The sequence below is a fragment of the Pleurodeles waltl genome, chromosome 7 (genome assembly GCF_031143425.1).
Source record: "Pleurodeles waltl isolate 20211129_DDA chromosome 7, aPleWal1.hap1.20221129, whole genome shotgun sequence".
NCBI lineage: Eukaryota > Metazoa > Chordata > Amphibia > Caudata > Salamandridae > Pleurodeles > Pleurodeles waltl.
In genome coordinates this window covers 121,808,499-121,828,690 of record NC_090446.1, presented here as the reverse complement: position 1 = coordinate 121,828,690, position 20,192 = coordinate 121,808,499, and the positions used below count along the sequence as shown (strand labels likewise).

General features: G+C 45.2%; 1 protein-coding gene across 3 annotated transcripts in view; it reads left to right on the top strand.

The window, feature by feature from the left end:
• The window catches only part of C7H20orf204 (chromosome 7 C20orf204 homolog), a 142,966-nt gene extending 123,381 nt beyond the window's left edge, over nucleotides 1-19,585 (top strand). For all 3 annotated transcript variants that reach the window (XM_069243239.1, XM_069243238.1, XM_069243237.1), the window contains exons 4-5: nucleotides 9,390-9,542; nucleotides 18,150-19,585. In XM_069243239.1, the coding sequence (XP_069099340.1) occupies nucleotides 9,390-9,542; nucleotides 18,150-18,347 (351 nt within the window). In that variant the 3' untranslated portion in view covers nucleotides 18,348-19,585. The remainder of the gene's footprint in view (nucleotides 1-9,389; nucleotides 9,543-18,149) is intronic.
• The last annotated feature ends 607 nt before the right edge of the window (nucleotides 19,586-20,192 follow it).

Genomic DNA, 20,192 nt, shown 5'->3' with positions numbered 1-20,192 from the left:
ATTATACTGTTAGCCAAGCTGTTAGGGTGCCCTCTGTAAGGGACAGGTCTCCTTCTGTTCATTCTCATCATACTTCTGTGTCTAGGAATGTCCCTCCCACCAACCCTGATGACAGATTGTTAGAAAGGGAACTCAATAAGTTGAGGGTGGAACAAACCAGACTGAAGCTTAAAAAGCAACAGCTGGATTTGGATAGACAGTCTTTAGAACTAGAGAGGGAAAGACAGAAGTTGGGTTTAGAAACCCATGGTGGCAGCAGCAGTATTCCCCATAGTCATCCTGCAAAAGAGCATGATTCCAGGAATCTGCATAAGATAGTTCCCCCTTATAAGGAGGGGGATGACATTAACAAGTGGTTTGCTGCACTTGAGAGGGCCTGTGTTGTACAGGATGTCCCTCAAAGGCAGTGGGCTGCTATCCTATGGCTATCATTTAGTGGAAAAGGTAGGGATAGGCTCCTTACTGTGAAAGAAAGTGATGCCAATAATTTTACAGTTCTTAAGAATGCACTCCTGGATGGTTATGGCTTAACCACTGAACAATACAGGATAAAGTTCAGAGAGACCAAAAAGGAGTCTTCACAAGACTGGGTTGATTTCATTGACCATTCAGTGAAGGCCTTGGAGGGGTGGTTACATGGCAGTAAAGTTACTGATTATGACAGCCTGTATAACTTGATCCTGAGAGAGCATATTCTTAATAATTGTGTGTCTGATTTGTTGCACCAGTACTTGGTGGACTCTGATCTGACCTCTCCCCAAGAATTGGGAAAGAAGGCAGACAAATGGGTCAGAACAAGGGTGAACAGAAAAGTTCATACAGGGGGAGACAAAGATGGCAAGAAGAAGGATGGTAAGTCTTCAGACAAGGGTGGGGACAAATCTAAAAATGAGTCTTCATCAGGCCCACAAAAACACTCTGGTGGGGGTGGTGGGCCCAAATCCTCTTCTAATCAAAACAAAGAAAAGAAACCATGGTGCTATTTATGTCAAATAAAAGGCCATTGGACAACAGATCCCAGTTGTCCAAAGAAAAGCACCAAGCCTCCTACCACTACAACCCCTACTGCTACACCTAGTGTCCCTGCTAATAGCAGTGGTGGTGGGAGCAAACCTACTAATAGCCAATCCAAGGGAGTAGCTGGGCTCACTTTTGGTAACTTAGTTGGGGTTGGTCTTGTTAGGGAGACCACAGAGGCTGTGTTAGTCTCTGAGGGGGCTATTGATTTAGCCACCTTAGTTGCTTGTCCCCTTAATATGGATAAGTACAAGCAGCTACCCCTAATAAATGGTGTTGAGGTTCAGGCCTACAGGGACACTGGTGCCAGTGTGACTATGGTCATAGAGAAACTAGTCCACCCTGAACAACACCTACTTGGTCACCAGTACCAAGTAACCGATGCTCACAACAACACACTTAGCCACCCCATGGCTGTTGTAAATCTCAACTTGGGGGGGGGGTACTGGTCCAAAGAAAGTTGTGGTAGCCACAGATTTACCTGTAGACTGTCTACTAGGAAATGATTTGGAGACATCAGCTTGGTCAGATGTGGAGTTGGAGGCCCATGCAGCAATGCTGGGCATCCCAGGGCATATTTTTGCTTTAACCAGGGCTCAGGCCAAAAAGCAAAAAGGACAGGGAAGCTTGGATCCTGGAACAATGGACCAAGTGCTCCCTAAAGCTAGGGCTAGTAGAAGTAAACCACTTCCTACTATCCCTCCCTCTACAGTGGATTCTACTTCTGAGGAAGAAGAATTCCCTCCCTGTGCAGAACCTACGCCAGAGGAGCTTGAAGCAGACACTGCTGAGCTTTTGGGTGAAGGGGGGCCTGCCAAGGAGGAGCTGAGTGTGGCACAGCAAACCTGTCCCACATTAGAGGGTCTAAGACAGCAAGCTGTCAAACATGCTAATGGGGATGTCAGTGACTCTCACAGAGTTTACTGGGAGGACAATCTCTTGTACACTGAGGCAAGGGATCCTAAACCTGGAGCTACCAGGAGATTAGTGATCCCTCAGGAGTACAGAAAGTTCCTCCTAACTCTTGCTCACGACATTCCCCTAGCAGGACATCTGGGACAAATGAAAACTTGGGACAGGCTTGTTCCCTTGTTTCATTGGCCTAGGATGTCTGAGGACACAAAAGAGTTTTGTAAGTCCTGTGAAACCTGTCAAGCCAGTGGCAAGACAGGTGGCACCCCAAAGGCACCCCTTATTCCACTGCCTGTGGTTGGGGTTCCCTTTGAAAGGGTAGGGGTTGACATAGTTGGCCCCCTTGACCCTCCTACTGCTTCAGGCAATAGGTTTATCTTGGTGGTAGTAGACCATGCCACAAGATATCCTGAAGCAATTCCTTTAAGGACCACTACAGCACCTGCAGTGGCAAAGGCCCTCCTGGGAATATTTTCCAGGGTGGGCTTCCCAAAGGAAGTAGTATCAGACAGGGGAAGCAATTTCATGTCTGCATACTTAAAGGCCATGTGGAAGGAGTGTGGTGTGACTTATAAGTTCACTACACCCTATCATCCACAAACAAATGGACTGGTGGAGAGATTTAACAAAACTCTCAAAGGCATGATTATGGGTCTCCCTGAAAAACTCAGCAGGAGATGGGATATCCTGTTACCATGCCTCCTTTTTGCCTACAGGGAGGTACCCCAGAAAGGAGAGGGCTTCAGCCCCTTTGAACTCCTCTTTGGACACCCTGTTAGGGGTCCACTAACACTTGTCAAGGAGGGTTGGGAACAACCTTTAAAAGCTCCAAAACAAGATATTGTGGATTATGTACTTGGCCTCAGATCAAGGATGGCTGAGTATATGAAAAAGGCCAGTAAGAACCTTCAGGCCAGCCAAGAGCTTCAGAAGCAATGGCATGATCAGAAGGCTGTTTTGGTTCAGTACCAACCAGGACAGAAAGTGTGGGTCTTGGAGCCTGTGGCCCCAAGAGCACTCCAAGATAAATGGAGTGGACCCCACACAATTGTTGAGAAAAAGGGTGAAGTCACCTATTTAGTTGACTTAGGCACTGCCAGGAGTCCCCTTAGGGTGCTCCATGTCAACCGCCTGAAACCCTACTATGACAGGGCTGATCTCACCCTGCTCATGGCAACTGATGAGGGACAGGAAGAAGACAGTGATCCTCTACCTGATCTCTTCTCTTCCACAGAACAAGATGCTCTAGTGGAAGGTGTAGTTTTGGCTGATTGTCTTACTGCTGAGCAGAAAGACCATTGCATAAATCTCCTGGGTCAGTTTTCTGAACTCTTCTCTACTGTGCCAGGTACCACTTCTTGGTATGAGCACACTATAGATACTGGAGACAGCTTGCCTGTCAAAAGTAAGATCTATAGGCAGCCTGACCATGTCAGAGACTGCATAAAGCAAGAGGTGCAGAAAATACTACAACTAGGAGTGGTTGAGCACTCTGAAAGTCCATGGGCTTCTCCTGTGGTACCTGTACCAAAACCCCATTCCAAAGATGGAAAGAAGGAAATGCATTTTTGTGTAGACTACAGAGGTCTCAACCAGGTAACCAAAACTGATGCTCACCCTGTACCCAGGACAGATGAGCTCATAGATACACTGGCATCTGCCAAGTATCTAAGCACTTTTGATTTGACTGCAGGGTATTGGCAGATCAAATTATCAGAAAATGCTAAACCTAAAACTGCATTTTCAACCATTGGAGGACATTACCAGTTCACAGTAATGCCGTTTGGATTGAAAAATGCACCTGCCACTTTTCAGAGGTTGGTGAACACAGTCCTGCAAGGGCTGGAAGCTTTCAGTGCAGCATATTTGGACGATATAGCTGTCTTTAGCTCCAGCTGGGATGATCACCTGGTCCACCTATGGAAAGTTTTGGAGGCCCTGCAAAAGGCAGGCCTCACTATCAAGGCTTCAAAGTGCCAGATAGGGCAGGGTAAGGTGGTTTATCTGGGACACCTTGTTGGTGGGGAACAGATTGCACCACTACAGGGGAAAATCCAAACAATTATTGATTGGGTTCCCCCTACTACTCAGACTCAGGTGAGAGCCTTCCTAGGCCTCACTGGGTATTACAGGAGGTTCATTAAGAACTATGGCTCCATTGCAGCCCCTCTTAATGACCTCACATCCAAGAAAATGCCTAAAAAGGTATTATGGACAGCAAACTGTCAGAAAGCTTTTGAGGAGCTGAAGCAGGCCATGTGCTCTGCACCTGTCCTGAAAAGCCCTTGTTACTCTAAAAAATTCTATGTCCAAACTGATGCATCTGAATTAGGAGTAGGGGCAGTCCTATCACAACTTAATTCTGAGGGCCAGGATCAACCTGTTGCTTTTATTAGTAGGAGGTTGACCCCTAGAGAAAAGCGTTGGTCTGCCATAGAGAGGGAGGCCTTTGCTGTGGTCTGGGCACTGAAGAAGTTGAGGCCATACCTGTTTGGCACTCACTTCATTGTTCAGACAGACCACAAACCTCTACTTTGGCTAAAACAAATGAAAGGTGAAAATCCTAAATTGTTGAGGTGGTCCATATCCCTACAGGGAATGGACTATACAGTGGAACATAGACCTGGGAGTAGCCACTCCAATGCAGATGGACTCTCCAGATATTTCCACTTAGACAATGAAGACTCATCAGGTCATGGCTAGTCTTATTGTCCTTCGTTTGGGGGGGGTTGTGTAGGAAAGTACCATCTTGCCTGGCATGTTACCCCCATTTTTTCACTGTATATATGTTGTTTTAGTTGTATGTGTCACTGGGACCCTGGTATCCAGGGCCCCAGTGCTCATAAGTGTGCCTGAATGTGTTACCTGTGTAGTGACTAACTGTCTCACTGAGGCTCTGCTAATCAGAACCTCAGTGGTTATGCTCTCTCATTTCTTTCAAATTGTCACTAACAGGCTAGTGACCAATTTTACCAATTTACATTGGCTTACTGGAACACCCTTATAATTCCCTAGTATATGGTACTGAGGTACCCAGGGTATCGGGGTTGCAGGAGATCCCTATGGGCTGCAGCATTTCTTTTGCCACCCATAGGGAGCTCTGACAATTCTTACACAGGCCTGCCACTGCAGCCTGAGTGAAATAACGTCCACGTTATTTCACAGCCATTTTACACTGCACTTAAGTAACTTATAAGTCACCTATATGTCTAACCTTTACCTGGTAAAGGTTAGGTGCAAAGTTACTTAGTGTGAGGGCACCCTGGCACTAGCCAAGGTGCCCCCACATTGTTCAGGGCCAATTCCCCGGACTTTGTGAGTGCGGGGACACCATTACACGCGTGCACTACATATAGGTCACTACCTATATGTAGCTTCACAATGATAACTCCGAATATGGCCATGTAACATGTCTATGATCATGGAATTGCCCCCTCTATGCCATCCTGGCATAGTTGGCACAATCCCATGATCCCAGTGGTCTGTAGCACAGACCCTGGTACTGCCAAACTGCCTTTCCTGGGGTTTCACTGCAGCTGCTGCTGCTGCCAACCCCTCAGACAGGTTTCTGCCCTCCTGGGGTCAAGCCAGGCTTGTCCCAGGATGGCAGAACAAAGGACTTCCTCTGAGAGAGGGTGTTACACCCTCTCCCTTTGGAAAATGGTGTGAAGGCAGGGGAGGAGTAGCCTCCCCCAGCCTCTGGAAATGCTTTCATGGGCACATTTGGTGCCCATTTCTGCATAAGCCAGTCTACACCGGTTCAGGGACCCCTTAGCCCTGCTCTGGCGCGAAACTGGACAAAGGAAAGGGGAGTGACCACTCCCCTGACCTGCACCTCCCCTGGGAGGTGTCCAGAGCTCCTCCAGTGTGCTCCAGACCTCTGCCATCTTGGAAACAGAGGTGCTGCTGGCACACTGGACTGCTCTGAGTGGCCAGTGCCACCAGGTGACGTCAGAGACTCCTTCTGATAGGCTCCTTCAGGTGTTGCTAGCCTATCCTCTCTCCTAGGTAGCCAAACCCTCTTTTCTGGCTATTTAGGGTCTCTGTCTCTAGGGAAACTTTAGATAACGAATGCAAGAGCTCATCCGAGTTCCTCTGCATCTCTCTCTTCACCTTCTGCCAAGGAATCGACTGCTGACCGCGCTGGAAGCCTGCAAAACTGCAACATAGTAGCAAAGACGACTACTGCAACTCTGTAACGCTGATCCTGCCCCCTTCTCGACTGTTTTCCTGGTGGTGCATGCTGTGGGGGTAGTCTGCCTCCTCTCTGCACTAGAAGCTCCGAAGAAATCTCCCGTGGGTCGACGGAATCGTCCCCCTGCAACCGCAGGCACCAAAGAACTGCATCACCGGTCCCTTGGGTCTCCTCTCAGCACGACGAGCGAGGTCCCTCGAATCCAGCTACTGTGTCCAAGTGACCCCCACAGTCCAGTGACTCTTCAGTCCAAGTTTGGTGGAGGTAAGTCCTTGCCTCCCCACACCAGACTGCATTGCTGGGAACCGCGACTTTTGCAGCTACTCCGGCCTCTGTGCACTTCCGGCGGAAATCCTTTGTGCACAGCCAAGCCTGGGTCCACGGCACTCTAACCTGCATTGCACGACTTTCTAAGTTGGTCTCCGGCGACGTGGGACTCCTTTGTGTAACTTCGGGTGAGCACCGTTTCACACATCCTCGTAGTGCCTGTTTCTGGCACTTCTCCGTGTGCTACCTGCTGCTGAGAGGGCTCCTTATCTTGCTCGACATCCCCTCTGTCTCCTGACGCAATTTGCGACATCCTGGTCCCTCCTGAGCCACAGCAGCATCCAAAAACGCTTACCGCACGATTTGCAGCTAGCAAGGCTTGTTGGCGGTCTTTCGGCGGGAAAACACTTCTGCACGACTCTCCACAGCGTGAGGGATCCGTCCTCCAAAGGGGAAGTCTCTAGCCCTTGTCGTTCCTGCAGAAACCTAAGCTTCTTCTGTCCAGTAGAAGCTTCTTTGCACCCACAGCTGGCATTTCCTGGGCATCTGCCCATCTCCGACTTGCTGGTGACTTTTGGACTTGGTCCCCTTGTTCCACAGGTACCCTCGACTGGAAATCCATTGTTGTTGCATTGCTGGTTTGTGTCTTTCCTGCAGAATTCCCCTATCACAACTTCTATGTCCTTTGGGGAACTTTAGTGCACTTTGCACTCACTTTTCAAGGTCTTGGGGTGGGGTATTTTTCTAACCCTTACTATTTTCTAATAGTCCCAGCGACCCTCTACAAGGTCACATAGGTTTGGGGTCCATTCGTGGTTCGCATTCCACTTTTGGAGTATATGGTTTGTGTTGCCCCTATCCCTATGTGCTTCCATTGCATCCTATTGTAACTATACATTGTTTGTACTGTTTTCTAAGGCTATACTGCATATTTTTGGTATTGTGTACATATATCTTGTGTATAATTGCTATCCTCATACTGAGGGTACACTCTGAGATACTTTGGCATATTGTCATAAAAATAAAGTACCTTTATTTTTAGTATATCTGTGTATTGTGTTTTCTTATGATATTGTGCAAGTGACACTAGTGGTACTGTAGGAGCTTCACTCGTCTCCTAATTCAGCCTAAGCTGCTCTGCTAAGCTACCATTATCTATCAGCCTATGCTGCTAGACACCCTATACACTAATAAGGGATAACTGGGCCTGGTGCAAGGTGCAAGTACCCCTTGGTACTCACTACAAGCCAGTCCAGCCTCCTACATTTGATGGGCCCACAAAGCCCGCTGTGCCATGCCTCATGCCATGCAATGAAAGGGGAGGGCACTGGGGGTGCTGCGTTTCCATGTCCTTTGGCCAGACCCTTTGCCAAAATATATTTCTTCCAGAATTGCGAATCATTTGTGAATCTGTTGCATGCATCACCCCCTAACGTTTTCAGAGATTTAGGAGTCACTCCTAATCCGCAAACACCTAAAATGCCAGCCGTGAACCTCAGTTCCAAAACTGGTGTCTACAGCTCACTAGGCAGGAGTGACTCGTAAATCCTGTGGCATGGATTCTTTTTTATAATTCACTCAAAAACGTGTGCCTTGGGGGACAAGGTCTGCCTGCCTTGTCCCCTTACTGGGCCTTTTTCTTGAGGGCAGTGGTTCCCAACCTGTGGCCTGGGGACCCCTAGAGGTCCGCTACTGCATAGAAAATTAAATCATATTAACAGATTAGGTCTCCAGCTTTCAGTGATGACTCAGTGTGGGGTCCCCGGATTCCAGTTAAGATTTAGTGGAGGTCCCTGGGCTCCAGCAATGATAAAGTGGGTGTCCACAGAAATCAAAAGGTTGGGACCCACTGCTTTAGGGGACACGGGAACTGTTCCCCTTGACCTGAAGTGGCTGCTGCAAGAGTACATTTTCTTTTGCAGCAGCCTTTCAAGACTCTTGGAGCCACAAATCCAGCTCTGGGTCCACAAATCCGAAGGGGACCATAGGAGCACAATGCTCCCACGTCTAATCAGATGCCCTTTTTAAATCGCCTGACCCACAAACTATTCATGAATTGCAAACGGTACAGATATACAAGAGTTAAGTTTTTAAAGCCCATTCAGTAACTTTTTTTAAACTCTGGAGTGGAGTCTGGAATAAAGCAGTTCGGGCTCCAGGTGACAGCAAGATTTCCTGTATGAGCTGAAATGGGAAAACACCTATTTTTTCATTGCTCTCTAACTTTTTTTCCCCACAGACAAATCTTCACAAAACCCGTAGCCAAAATATAACTGACTAAGTGAGTAGATGGCCAAGTTTCATGCAAATCGTCCAAGGGGCCAAAAGTTATAAGCAAATCAAAAATACCTTTTGAATAAGAACACCGAAACAAAACTACACAGTGGCTACTGCCATTGTGTAATAGCTGTATGTATGTTATTATGATTTGTTTAAAAAAATATTAGAGTGGACCTAAAATTGTGTTCCAAAGGATCCTGTGCAGGATGCCTTCTGAGCTGTGCCTTGTTCCTCCCAGTCACCCAGTAAACGAATGCTGGCCCGTCTTAGGGACTCTAGAAAAGATGAGGTTCACAGTGTCCAAGGGTAATCCGTGGTTACTCGAGGCCTCCCAGCCCTCCCCTGCACCTCCTGCTACACGCGGGCACAATAATGCCATGGAACTAAAGTGCCGAATGGCAGTGCCAGCATTAACTATCTGCTGATTAAACATTTTAAAATGAAAACTGCACTGATAACTCAGGTAACAAATAGACACACGGGACCACCATGTGGTGTAATCCCACCAATACATGCAAGTATTAAGAAGTAAGTACCATTGCTGAGTACTGGAAAACACCGGCTCAATTTAAGTACTGTACTGCGCTTTGCTGCTTCTTGGTTTGGTTTGCATTTTTACAACCATACATACCTACTTTATGAAATAGACATACATTTGAACACTGCCGAAAGCTGTACGCTCATTACCTCCATAGCTAATCTCCTGCCTCTCTTCTAGGAGCTCCGGATCTTGCACTCCATAAAGTCCCTGAGCAGCACCCTGGCCTGCGAGGTGACAGGCACCGGACCTCCCCGACTGGAAAGCGCAGTGCAGCAGGTGGCCACCAGCCTAGACTCCTTGCTCTTCCATAACTGCCAGAGGACAGAGCAGGTTAGGAAACCACTATTGTATTCACTGTAACACTCTAGCTGCAACGTGAGGCGCTATGTGAACCTCCAAAGGATAGAATGCTGGTTTATTTCTGCCAGGGCTAGTGCCTATGCTCAAATTAGCTAATTCTAGTCTAGTTGAGTGCCTGAAATTAGGTTGCTACACAAACAAGCTGGTGCCCCAGAATAGGGGGGGGGGGAGTGGAGTGTACTAAAGTGCGCATGCCTGTTTGGCCAGCCATTCTAGGCCGGCCAAACAGACATGGGCACTTAGGTTTCTCCAATCCAGCTGTATTTGACAGCTGGGTTGGAGATACAGTACAGACTCCCTGTGCCTGAGTGAGCAGTAAACCAGCCAGCTCAGGTCAATCCCCGCACTGCTCTCATGCTTGGTAATAGTATGAGAGCAGCATGAGATTGCACAGGGAGTCTCTCAAGCAGCTGAGACCAGGAAGAGGAGCCTGAGGCGGCTGGCATCACCAGGTACGTTAAAAAAAAAATGTTAAAACCCTCCCCTGCAAGCCCCCCGCGCTCCCTCTTTGTGCCCTCTCCACCCGCCCAACCACTTTTACATGTCATCCGCCCCTGGTAATCAGCCTCAAGAAGTAGCAACCATTGGCAAAGTCAGTAGGCCGAAAGCATACAGCTTCAGTATATTAGAACGAGGCACATAGGAGGGAGGCCGCGGGAGCAGACAAATTAAACTTTAGCTGTAAAGTAATCCATCATGCACTTCATGCAAGCTCTCAAGTTGAGGCAGAAGGATACACCCATATAGCCAATAGCATTGGGTCCGAGATGTTTACTGCACTGGGATGATTCAAGACTTGATTGACAAAATCTCTGGGCAAGGACTGAAAGAGGTCGGTAGAAGAAAGCTAGTGGTAGAAAGGGTGGTTGCTGGAAGAGAGGGATGCAAAACCCGTCCTGTTTCTGTTGCTATCGACAGGCCTGTTTGACACCTGTGCTGTCAAAATTCAGACTTAAAATCAAAATGGAGAGAACAACCGTTCTCCATTTTTCCCTACCAGTAAAATATGTATATGCATAATCCTGCATTTGGTTAGTCTCTGTAGGATGGACATTTGCTCCGAGTGGACTCCCAGCCCCACCCGGCCTCTTCGATCTACCTCACAGGAGCAGCGTGACTTGTTAGAAGTCACGATGCAAGTCTCAGTGCCAGGGAGCAAGGATGTCAGAACAACAAACTATCATGAGTACTGTAAGCTAAATAAAAAAACAATTTACCCTGAATGACATCACTGGATTTTTGTTTGTACCGCCCTCGGCCTCTCAACAGTCTCAAAATTTACTGAGGAGGTAAAGGAAGGGCAAAGACATATAGAAAGTAAACAAGGCTTAATAAAACCTGTTTCCTTTCTGTTCATCAGTGACACCACTGAGATAAAGTGGGAAAAGGGCACTGCCAGAGTGTCACATCTCCAGCATTCACGTCACGGCAAGGCACGACTACAGATCAGCATCACCTAACAACACTTACTGAAAACACCATAGTCAAAGCATGCACAGGTGAAGGAGCAATGCTCCAAAGTCAACCTCAGAACCACCATCCCCACTGTCCAGGAATGTCTGTTCTGCCTCCATTCGAGTGAAGACATTCATCTTGGTACCCTGAACCACCTATAACTTTGGTATGCTCCATAAAGTAGCCGAGCGCCCATAGACAGCAGCTCTTTTGTTATTCTCCGCATCAGTCTCCATCAGGATTCTGCCTCAACGCTAAAGTAAGTTGTTGCAGATGTGTAAGTCATCCTTCAGTGTAGCTGCCTTCTGCAAGATTGTCACTTCATTCAGGATCACCTGACATCACCCTTGTAGTTTCACCATCGCAAGGGTGGGTGGAGTCAGGCTATCTGCCAAGGAGGCTAAACTACCTTGTGAGAAGTGTAAAAAAACAGAATATATAAAGGGTTATGCATATCTAACCCCACGACTCCAGGGCACGAACAGTACCAGGCTAAAAAATGGAGTCCTGGGGGATTAATGAAACTATCTTGTACGCACAATGAAACTGTTAATTTTCAGACATGGGAATTGTAATCACAATCTTATCCCATTCGTTATGAATGGGTCTGTGAAAACAAAATTGGAAAGAGAAACCATTGAATACATACCACACACCATATAAACAATCTCAATGTGATGTGACACCCTACTGGGGTAAATATGACTCAATGTCCATCTCCTTCTGTTGGTTGGTTATACGGTACATAAAAAGTTCAATCCACCCGGAGGTAGTTGTATCGTCTCAAGAGTCCTGGGAAAACAACTCCCCTTTTTATTTGTTCCCTAGACTGGACAGTGGTGTAGCGCAACATAAGCACCCCCCTCCCCCAGCAAAGTACATGGAGGGGTCCCCCTCCGACTTAATCAGGAGCTCTCAGGCCTGGGTACTGTGCTGAGTTGGACCCCTGGCGCCCAGGGCCCCACCCGCACTGCGTGGGCCATTGTTACGCCCGTGGAACTGGATTAATCCCATGTCATTAGAAATGATAACACTCCTCCTGAACAAGGTCGATGCGTTTCGGACATATTTATCCACAGCCTCCTCAGGACTGCGTGAGATGTGAAACCACAAGTCAAATAGTATTCAAAGCAACCTAATCAATGGGAATTTTAATCACTCATACAATTTGTTATATTCATTATATACAGCCTGCCTGTGTAGTTGCAAGCAATCCTACCCCAATCGTTATGCAAGGGTCTCTGAAAACAAAATTGAAAAGAAAAACTATGAAAAACATACTCCATACCATAAAAACAATCTCAATGTACTGTGACACCCTACTGAAGTAAATAAGACTCAATGTCCATCTCCTTCTGTTGGATGGTTATACAGCAGTGGTTCACCACCTTTTGACTTCTATGGACCTCCACTTTATCATTACTGGAACCTGGGGACCCCCACTAAATGGTTATTAGAATCCGAGGAACCCCCACTGAGTAATTACTGGAAGCGGAGGACCCCATCCTATACACTGTCGATGATTTGAACCGCAATGCACAAAAAATACAAAAACAAGCATCCCATCAAACATATACACAAATGATAACGCATTGTATTTAATTTGCAAACAAATAAAGTAAAAAAGATTTTAAAATATTATTTTAATAGGAAGGTTGGAGCTTTTCTAAATTCAGTTGAAGCCACACATCGTCCACACTATATTCTGGATGATGCGCATGCCCTGCTCCCACGAATCAATTTGAGGATTTTAATTTTTTGCCTCCGATTTCAAATTCCTTGAAATTTACAGTACGTTTTAAATATTTCAATTGTATATCTAACCACTTTATTTATATGCACTTTATTAATCTGTTAATAATAGTTAATTTTTTAAGGAGTCACTGACCCCCGAATGAGGCTTCACGGACACCCAGGGGTGGGAATCACTGTTATACAGTATATAAAAAGTTCAATCCGCCCGTAGGTAGTCGTATTCTCTCAAGAGTCCTGGGAAAACAACTCCCCTTTTTATTTGCTCCCTGAACTGGATTAATCCTACGCCTTTAGAAATTATAACACTCCTCCTGAACAAAGGTGATGCATTTTGGCCATATTTATTCATGGCTTTCTCAGGACTGGGGAGATGTGAAAACACAAGTCGAATACAGTTGTGGCTCGCCGCCCTCACGCGGGGCGGGTGCGGCGCGCAGGAGTGGAGGGGCGCGATAGGGGGTAAAATGTAATTTTAAAAAATAAATAAATAAAAATGTATTTGCACCGCACAGCTCTGCTCCCCATCTCCTCTGGCTGTAGGCAGGCACAGGCTCCCAGCCTGCCCTGCGGCCAATCCTGACACTGCTCAGCGCAGCATCAGGATTGGCTGGGAGCCCCCAGCCAGAGCATTCCCAGGCAGACTGGGAGCGTGGGCCTGCTCTCTCCAGCCCAGCAACTGTGTTGCCGGGCTGGAGAGAGCTTACTGCGCATGTGTGTTTGGCCGACCCGAGACAGCCGGCCAAACATATATGCGCACTGAGGGGAGTGAACAGTGCACTCCCCTCATATCCTCTTCATCCCCAATGCCCCACCCCTTTAACAAACAAAACAATAATAAACATTTATTATTGTTTCGTTTGTTAAAGAATTTGCAGCAGCTACTGCTGGCTGGCGGGGGACGCCTAATGGGAGCCGCCGCTGGTCTAATAGTATTCAAAGCAACCTAATCAAATCAAGCTGCTAATCCAGGGTGGCCTCAAAGTGAATCTCAAATCTCCTCAGAGAAGCAGTTATCTTAACTGCAGAGTAGTTAAGAAAGAGGGAGTCAATATGGTGTTTCACTGTTTTGTATGTTATGTCCACATACTATTGGTGGGCTGTAACTGAGGCATCATAGTCTTGTGAGATATGTAGTGTTTGTTTATATATTTTACTGTTTTTGATTGGCTGCTGTTTTTTGGAGTAGTAAACATAGAGAAAGCATAATCAGCACCTCCAGTCCTGCCATAGAATCTCAAATCTCCTTGAGACCTTGACTTTGTTGTTTTTAAATTAGGTTCTTCTTGTGAGCTGACAGCGGTGACGGTGTGTGGCTTGGGCGGGAATTCCTCTGTGCCCGCCGCCAAGATAAGGCCAGAGTGACCCGGGGCTAAGATATTCAGCAAAAAAGGCTATCAACACCTTAGTTGATTCCAGAAGGAAATCTCAAGGGCCTCACATTGGTTCTCCTCTTTGATTTCTCCCACTACAAATCTGCACCCTGCATCCGGGATGCCATGCCAGTCACCACAGCTCTATTCTTGACATCCTTCATTCCATCTTTTCAATACGCGACTCCATGGCAATGGTCATTTCGCTACTTTATCCAACTTTTTAACAAACATGTGAAAGAGAAGCCATCATTTCCCTCTGAACTCCTACTGCTGGTCTGAAGTCACCTATCGTATATCCTGTCAGTGTACCTTTCTTCTTCCTGGTGTGGGGCTGAAGAAAGTCTTGCTTCTACTGTTCCGTTATCTCTGCACAGCCTCACTGGCAGAGCAACCGTCAGCCATGGCTGAGGTGAAAAGGATACTCTGAATGCCACCCCATGCCGGTTGGGATTCTCTGGCAGTCCCTGCCCCACCAAGAGAGGATGTCAACCAGTGCCCGCCCTCGTTTAGCTATTGTCAACCTCATTGTCGTGAGCCGGCTGTCTGCTTTTCCAACAGATTACGGACTATGTGTCAGCCTCACGATTACCCCAACAAACTCTTCCCAGTTCATTCTTGACTGTATGATTGAGACAACAATCCTCACTTTAGTGTGATAAACCAATCCAATTTTCAATTTAAGTCTGGAAATTAATTATCCAGATTTTTGGATCGTAGGTCTGTGATTCAAAATGAAAGTAGAATTCCAAACATTTGCAAAATAAATTTTATTTGACAAAAATGCGTACAATAATCTGCCGTTATTCCAAACCGTCACCACCAGCATTTTAGAAGCTAGTTCTTACCCAAACCCCACGTGTGGCATAAAAATTAAAGTGGCTACAGTCAGTGTGGGTTAACAAGTCACTGTCGCATGATTGAGATGTCAAATTATCTGGACAATGCCACGAAACCTTTCACCTCAACCGAAGTCAGACCCCAAAATAAGTAAACTCAACATAGTTTGTATTAATTTTGGTTGCAATGTGTCAATGAGGGAAACTGCTATATGTGTGATTCATGGTCTTCTTCTAATATTTGTGGACACAGTAATAATATTTAGAATGATCCTTTTCAAATATCTGTGGACGGAGTAAAAATATCCTAAATGTTACCATTATTAATAACTCTTGTTTATCTCATCTAACTGCATAGTCTCGTTATGTTGCGTCGCCCAAAGTATTTAATCAGGATGTGATGATGTGTACAGTAACTCCTGACAAACAAATCTGGCAGTTATCTAAACAGAGCATCACTCGTCACTTGATGAAATATACCCTCCCTATAAATGTTGCCAAGCGACTTACACCGTAATTCCTTAAACTGCCTATTCATTGTTAGTTTATTGTGTTTGATGGTTTAACAAGATTTCATATTCCTGGGAAACACCCATAAAAACAATAAATGGTAAAACTTGTCCTACAGGAAGTTTGAAAAAGTAACTGATCTAGGCTTCGACACATGAGTCTTCAACTAATCCTGTACGGGGACAGGAAAAGTCCCTTGAACATGACTACAAGGAAACTAAGGCCCAGATTTAAGAGGGCCTAGCACCATCTAATGACACATCCGTGTATTTTTTTTTTTTATGCTAATGTGGCGTTAGATGACCAAAAACGCTGCAACAGATTTACAAAGTGTCACAATGCTTGCATTGTGCTACTTTGTAACCCCTTGCTTTGCCTGCACCAGGCATAATGTATGCAAAGGGGGCATTCCCCCGTTAGGGGGCCCCAAAAAAATGGCACAAAGAAATCTAAGAGATTTCTTTGCCTCATCTTTTCCGGCATTTTTAACATCTGCTCAGAACAGGCGTTAAAAGGAAGCTACCATTGATTTCAATTGGCCTCTGACTGCTTTGCAGGATTAGCGCAATTGTTTTTACGCTAATCCTACAAGGTGCTGAACTAGCGTAAAAAATTCTGACGATAGTTCCCTAACTACCGCCATGGTGCGCCGTATATTAAATACGGTGCACACATGGTGGCGTTAGTGGGGGGCACTAAGGGGAGCAATAAAAGTGGCGCTGTACTAGTTGCAGCACCACTTTTCATAAATCTGCCCCAAATGTCCTTAATTTTTGAGGAGCACAAAATTCTTGATGTCAATTTGAGAGCATTCAAGTACAGACAACATGCAGACAGTGCTGATTGATATATGTAATAACATTCAATATATTTATCAATTAGTTTGTGATTAGTCTCACAAATATATCTGTTCCTTGATTTTCAGAAAGGTTTTTACTATGATAGATTGGCAACCCATACTTCTTGATGTAAAATTGTATCTCTAATTCGAAAAACATATTTAATTTAAATTCACATAGATATTCACCGGTTCGCTCTATGTAGTTCTTAGGTTGAAGAATTATATTTTTGCAACATCCACTCTGGGGCCATCCGGTGAAAGCTGTCACAATAGATCTCAAAACAATAGCCATCCATAAAACAAATAACCATTCTGGAATGCAGACTGGGAGTGATTGTTGGAAAAGCAGGACTGGGCAAAGAAAAACGTTTTTTTTCTTTACACTGAATAACCCCCTTCAAATCAAAACTGGTTCTTTTTTGTTAGTGTTTCTTGGAGTTTCTAAAATTCCTTTCTCACTTGAAATTCTCAAAATGATGGTATCCTGCCTCGATTCATTGTAAGATCAGTGTAAAGAATTTTGATCAGGCAAGTCAGTATACGCAGAGGGTTACTCAACAATGGTGTAAGTATTGCTATTGCCTAATAACTTTGAAATGTTTCTAATGTGGAACCATTCTTAAAGTTGGCATGGGTTGAGGTTGTCTCAAATGCATTTTAAAAGGGAATCTGGATCCACGCATAATCTCCTTTTAAATAAAAGCTGAGGCCCAAATCATTAAAGGTCGTGGACTGACTGTGCTCACCTTGGAAAAGGACAGTACATTTACCTGTTATTTGAAAAGTCTTTCGGCTCCCCAGGCAGCACTCCATGGGTACATCTTTTTTCAGACTTCTAAGAAAAAGTAGGCCACAGTCTGTGCCCGCCTCCCTCTGTGGGATACATATTGAAACCCATGCTTCGGTGATGAGGAACAGTATTAGATGCTGAGCTTATGACATGAAACATCAGATAGGAAAGCTGATGTTCATCCCTGGATCCGATCAACCACCCTTCAGTTTCCCTGATAATCTTCCAATGATCTAGAAGTGGTCCTTGACTTGTTATTTGTGGACCTCTGGGGGTCCGTGACGCCTACTCAAAGGTTTCATGATTGTTTGGAAGATTGAAAAAGTATTAACAGATTAATAAAGCGTATAGAAATAATGAATCAACATGTAAAATTGAACTTTTTAAAATGTTCTGTAAGATGTAAAGGAATTTAAAACTGGGGGCTAAGAATTCAGTCTCCATTCTCTGATTGTTTTGAGGGAGCAGTGCACGTACATCAAACAAAATATAACAAAATATATGGTTTGGATGATGGGTGCCTCAATTGAATTTAGAATAGGTACACCTTTCCCCTTTAAAATTAATATATATATATATATATATATATATATATTCATGAATTAAATAAAATATATCATCATCTGCCTATTTGTATGTTGATTGATTGTTTCTGCATTTTTGTTTATTGCTATTAGGTTCAAATCATCAAACATTCTTAAGACAGAGTTCCTGGCTTGCAGTTGTGTATCGGTTGGTTGTCCGAGAATTACAGTTATGATTCAGTGGGCTTCCCCGGATTCCAATAATGATCAAATGGGTATCCACAGAAGTCCAAGGGTTTACGAACTTCTGATCTAGAAAAGAGATCTTGATGACAAAAATTCTGCAAGATATTTTTGTGGGAGGGTTAAAAGCAGATTGAACTAGTGGGATAATTATAAAGTTGAGTGGTTTGGATGCACATCAAAAAATTGACATTTGTTTCATTTATCAAAACACTCCTCTTCACACTGTGTTTGTTGTATTTTTTTGCAGCCACACAGGAAAGAAAAAACATCAGGGTGTAAAACAAGTGACAAAGAATCAAGCGCATCGATGGCGGCCACATACTCTAGGAGGAAGAGTAGGAAACGACAGCAGAGGAGGGTCGCACAGATAGTTGAGAACATTACAGACTGCTGGGAAAAGCTTTTCTTCCTGTATTGTACGGACTGCAAAAAGCAGAGCTCCTAGTGGCGTTGCCCCTGTCCTTCCTGCTCAGAAGCCCTCCGCTCAGCGCTCCGGCCCCTTATACAAAGTAGCCCCAGATTCATCCGAGTATGTCTGTACCGAAGCTATCTCAGACTCAATTGAGTGGACCTCTGTGACTCTCACCCTGGTGTGCCTCCATGTATATTTATGGATGAGTAACCATGGATTCACCCAAGAATCCCTCCGCCTATGTCTATGCAAAATGATTCTGCAGAACTGGTCATGTACTCATATCCACAAGTAACACAATATTCACCCAAGTGTGCCTGCAACATCTTGGGCTCATCCAAGTACCTATCTGCACAGGTAACCCCAGACTCTACCGATTGTGCCTCTGTGTATGGTCATGCATAAGTAACCCCTGACTCACCCATGTGTATCCCTGTATATGCTAATGCGTAAGCAAACCCAAACTTACCCAACTATGACTTACGGTATGCACATACATAAACAACTCTGGACTCACCAAGCACGTCTCCATTCATATCTTTGCATTAATACTTAACGTTCACCCAAGTGTGACTCCATGCACGTCCATACATGAGTTAACCCAGACTCGCCTAAGTGTGTCTGCTTTTTGTGCCTAGCACAAATTAGCCTGAGCTTTCCAAAGTGTGTCTCTGTGCATGTCTATGCATAAGTAACTCCCCACTCACCAGAGTATTCCTTAATGTAGGTCTGCGTAAGATGGCCCTCCACATACCCCATGTATCCAGCTATTTTTCCTTGATGTCCGTACGTGTATTATCCTGGATTCACCAGAGTAGGCTTCCATGTATGCCTTTACATAATTAATCCAGAGCTCACCCGTGTGTGCCACTGACCATACACACCGTCTATGCCCACCTAGGTATCTCCGGACACATCCAATTGTGACTCTGTGTACTTCTATCCATACATTTTACCACATCTCCTCAAATTTGTCTCAAGGTATGTCTATGCAATTATTATCCCAGACTCATCAAAGTCTGCACCTGTCTCTCTATGCAGAAGTAACTTCACATCCATGCAAGTATGTGTTTGTGTATCTCTTTGTATCTATACCTATGTATAAGGAACTCCCTCACTTGCGTATGCTTCTCTGTACATCTATTTATAAGCAACCCCAGACTCACCCAATTGTGTCTCTGCGTAGGCCAGTCCTTTATTCATGTGACTGAGCCTCCATGTAAGTCTATACATACGTAACCCGAGCCTCATCTGAATGTCATGTATAAATAACCCCAAAACAAGTGATGTCGCCTTTGTGTATATCTATGCCAAGATAACCCAAGGCTCATGCAAGTGACGTTTTTCAATGCCTATGCCTTAGTAACCCCAGTCTCAGCTAACTCCATGTGTCAATGTCTATCCGACCAGAGCCCAACATTATCTACATTCAGGCATTATAGACTTTGTGGGGTGATTGTCTGAGCACCAGCTAATTCTGCATTGCCCCACTGGCCCTGCCATGTTTTTTATACCACAACCGGCCTTATTATTACAGCACCAGCTTGGTATTGTATCCACTGCTTTGTTCATTTTTAGAGGACAATAGATAGCTGACTGTAAGCGAGACTGATGGGGGAATACTGTTGTGCTATGAGGGCTACATATTCAGCAACAACTATTCATGGCTTTTGAGTTTGTTAAAGAGCAACATGCCCCTACAGCCCATATATGGATTGGTCTCATTTAGGGCCTGATTCACAAAGCTAAACTTGTGGCATCTGCATTCTCGTGGCGAAGGCTCCGCACATAAAAAGATAGGAATGCTCTCTCTTTTTATGTGCGGGGTCACCACCATGAGTGCAGTCACCGCAGTTGTAAAGTTTCTACTCGTAACAT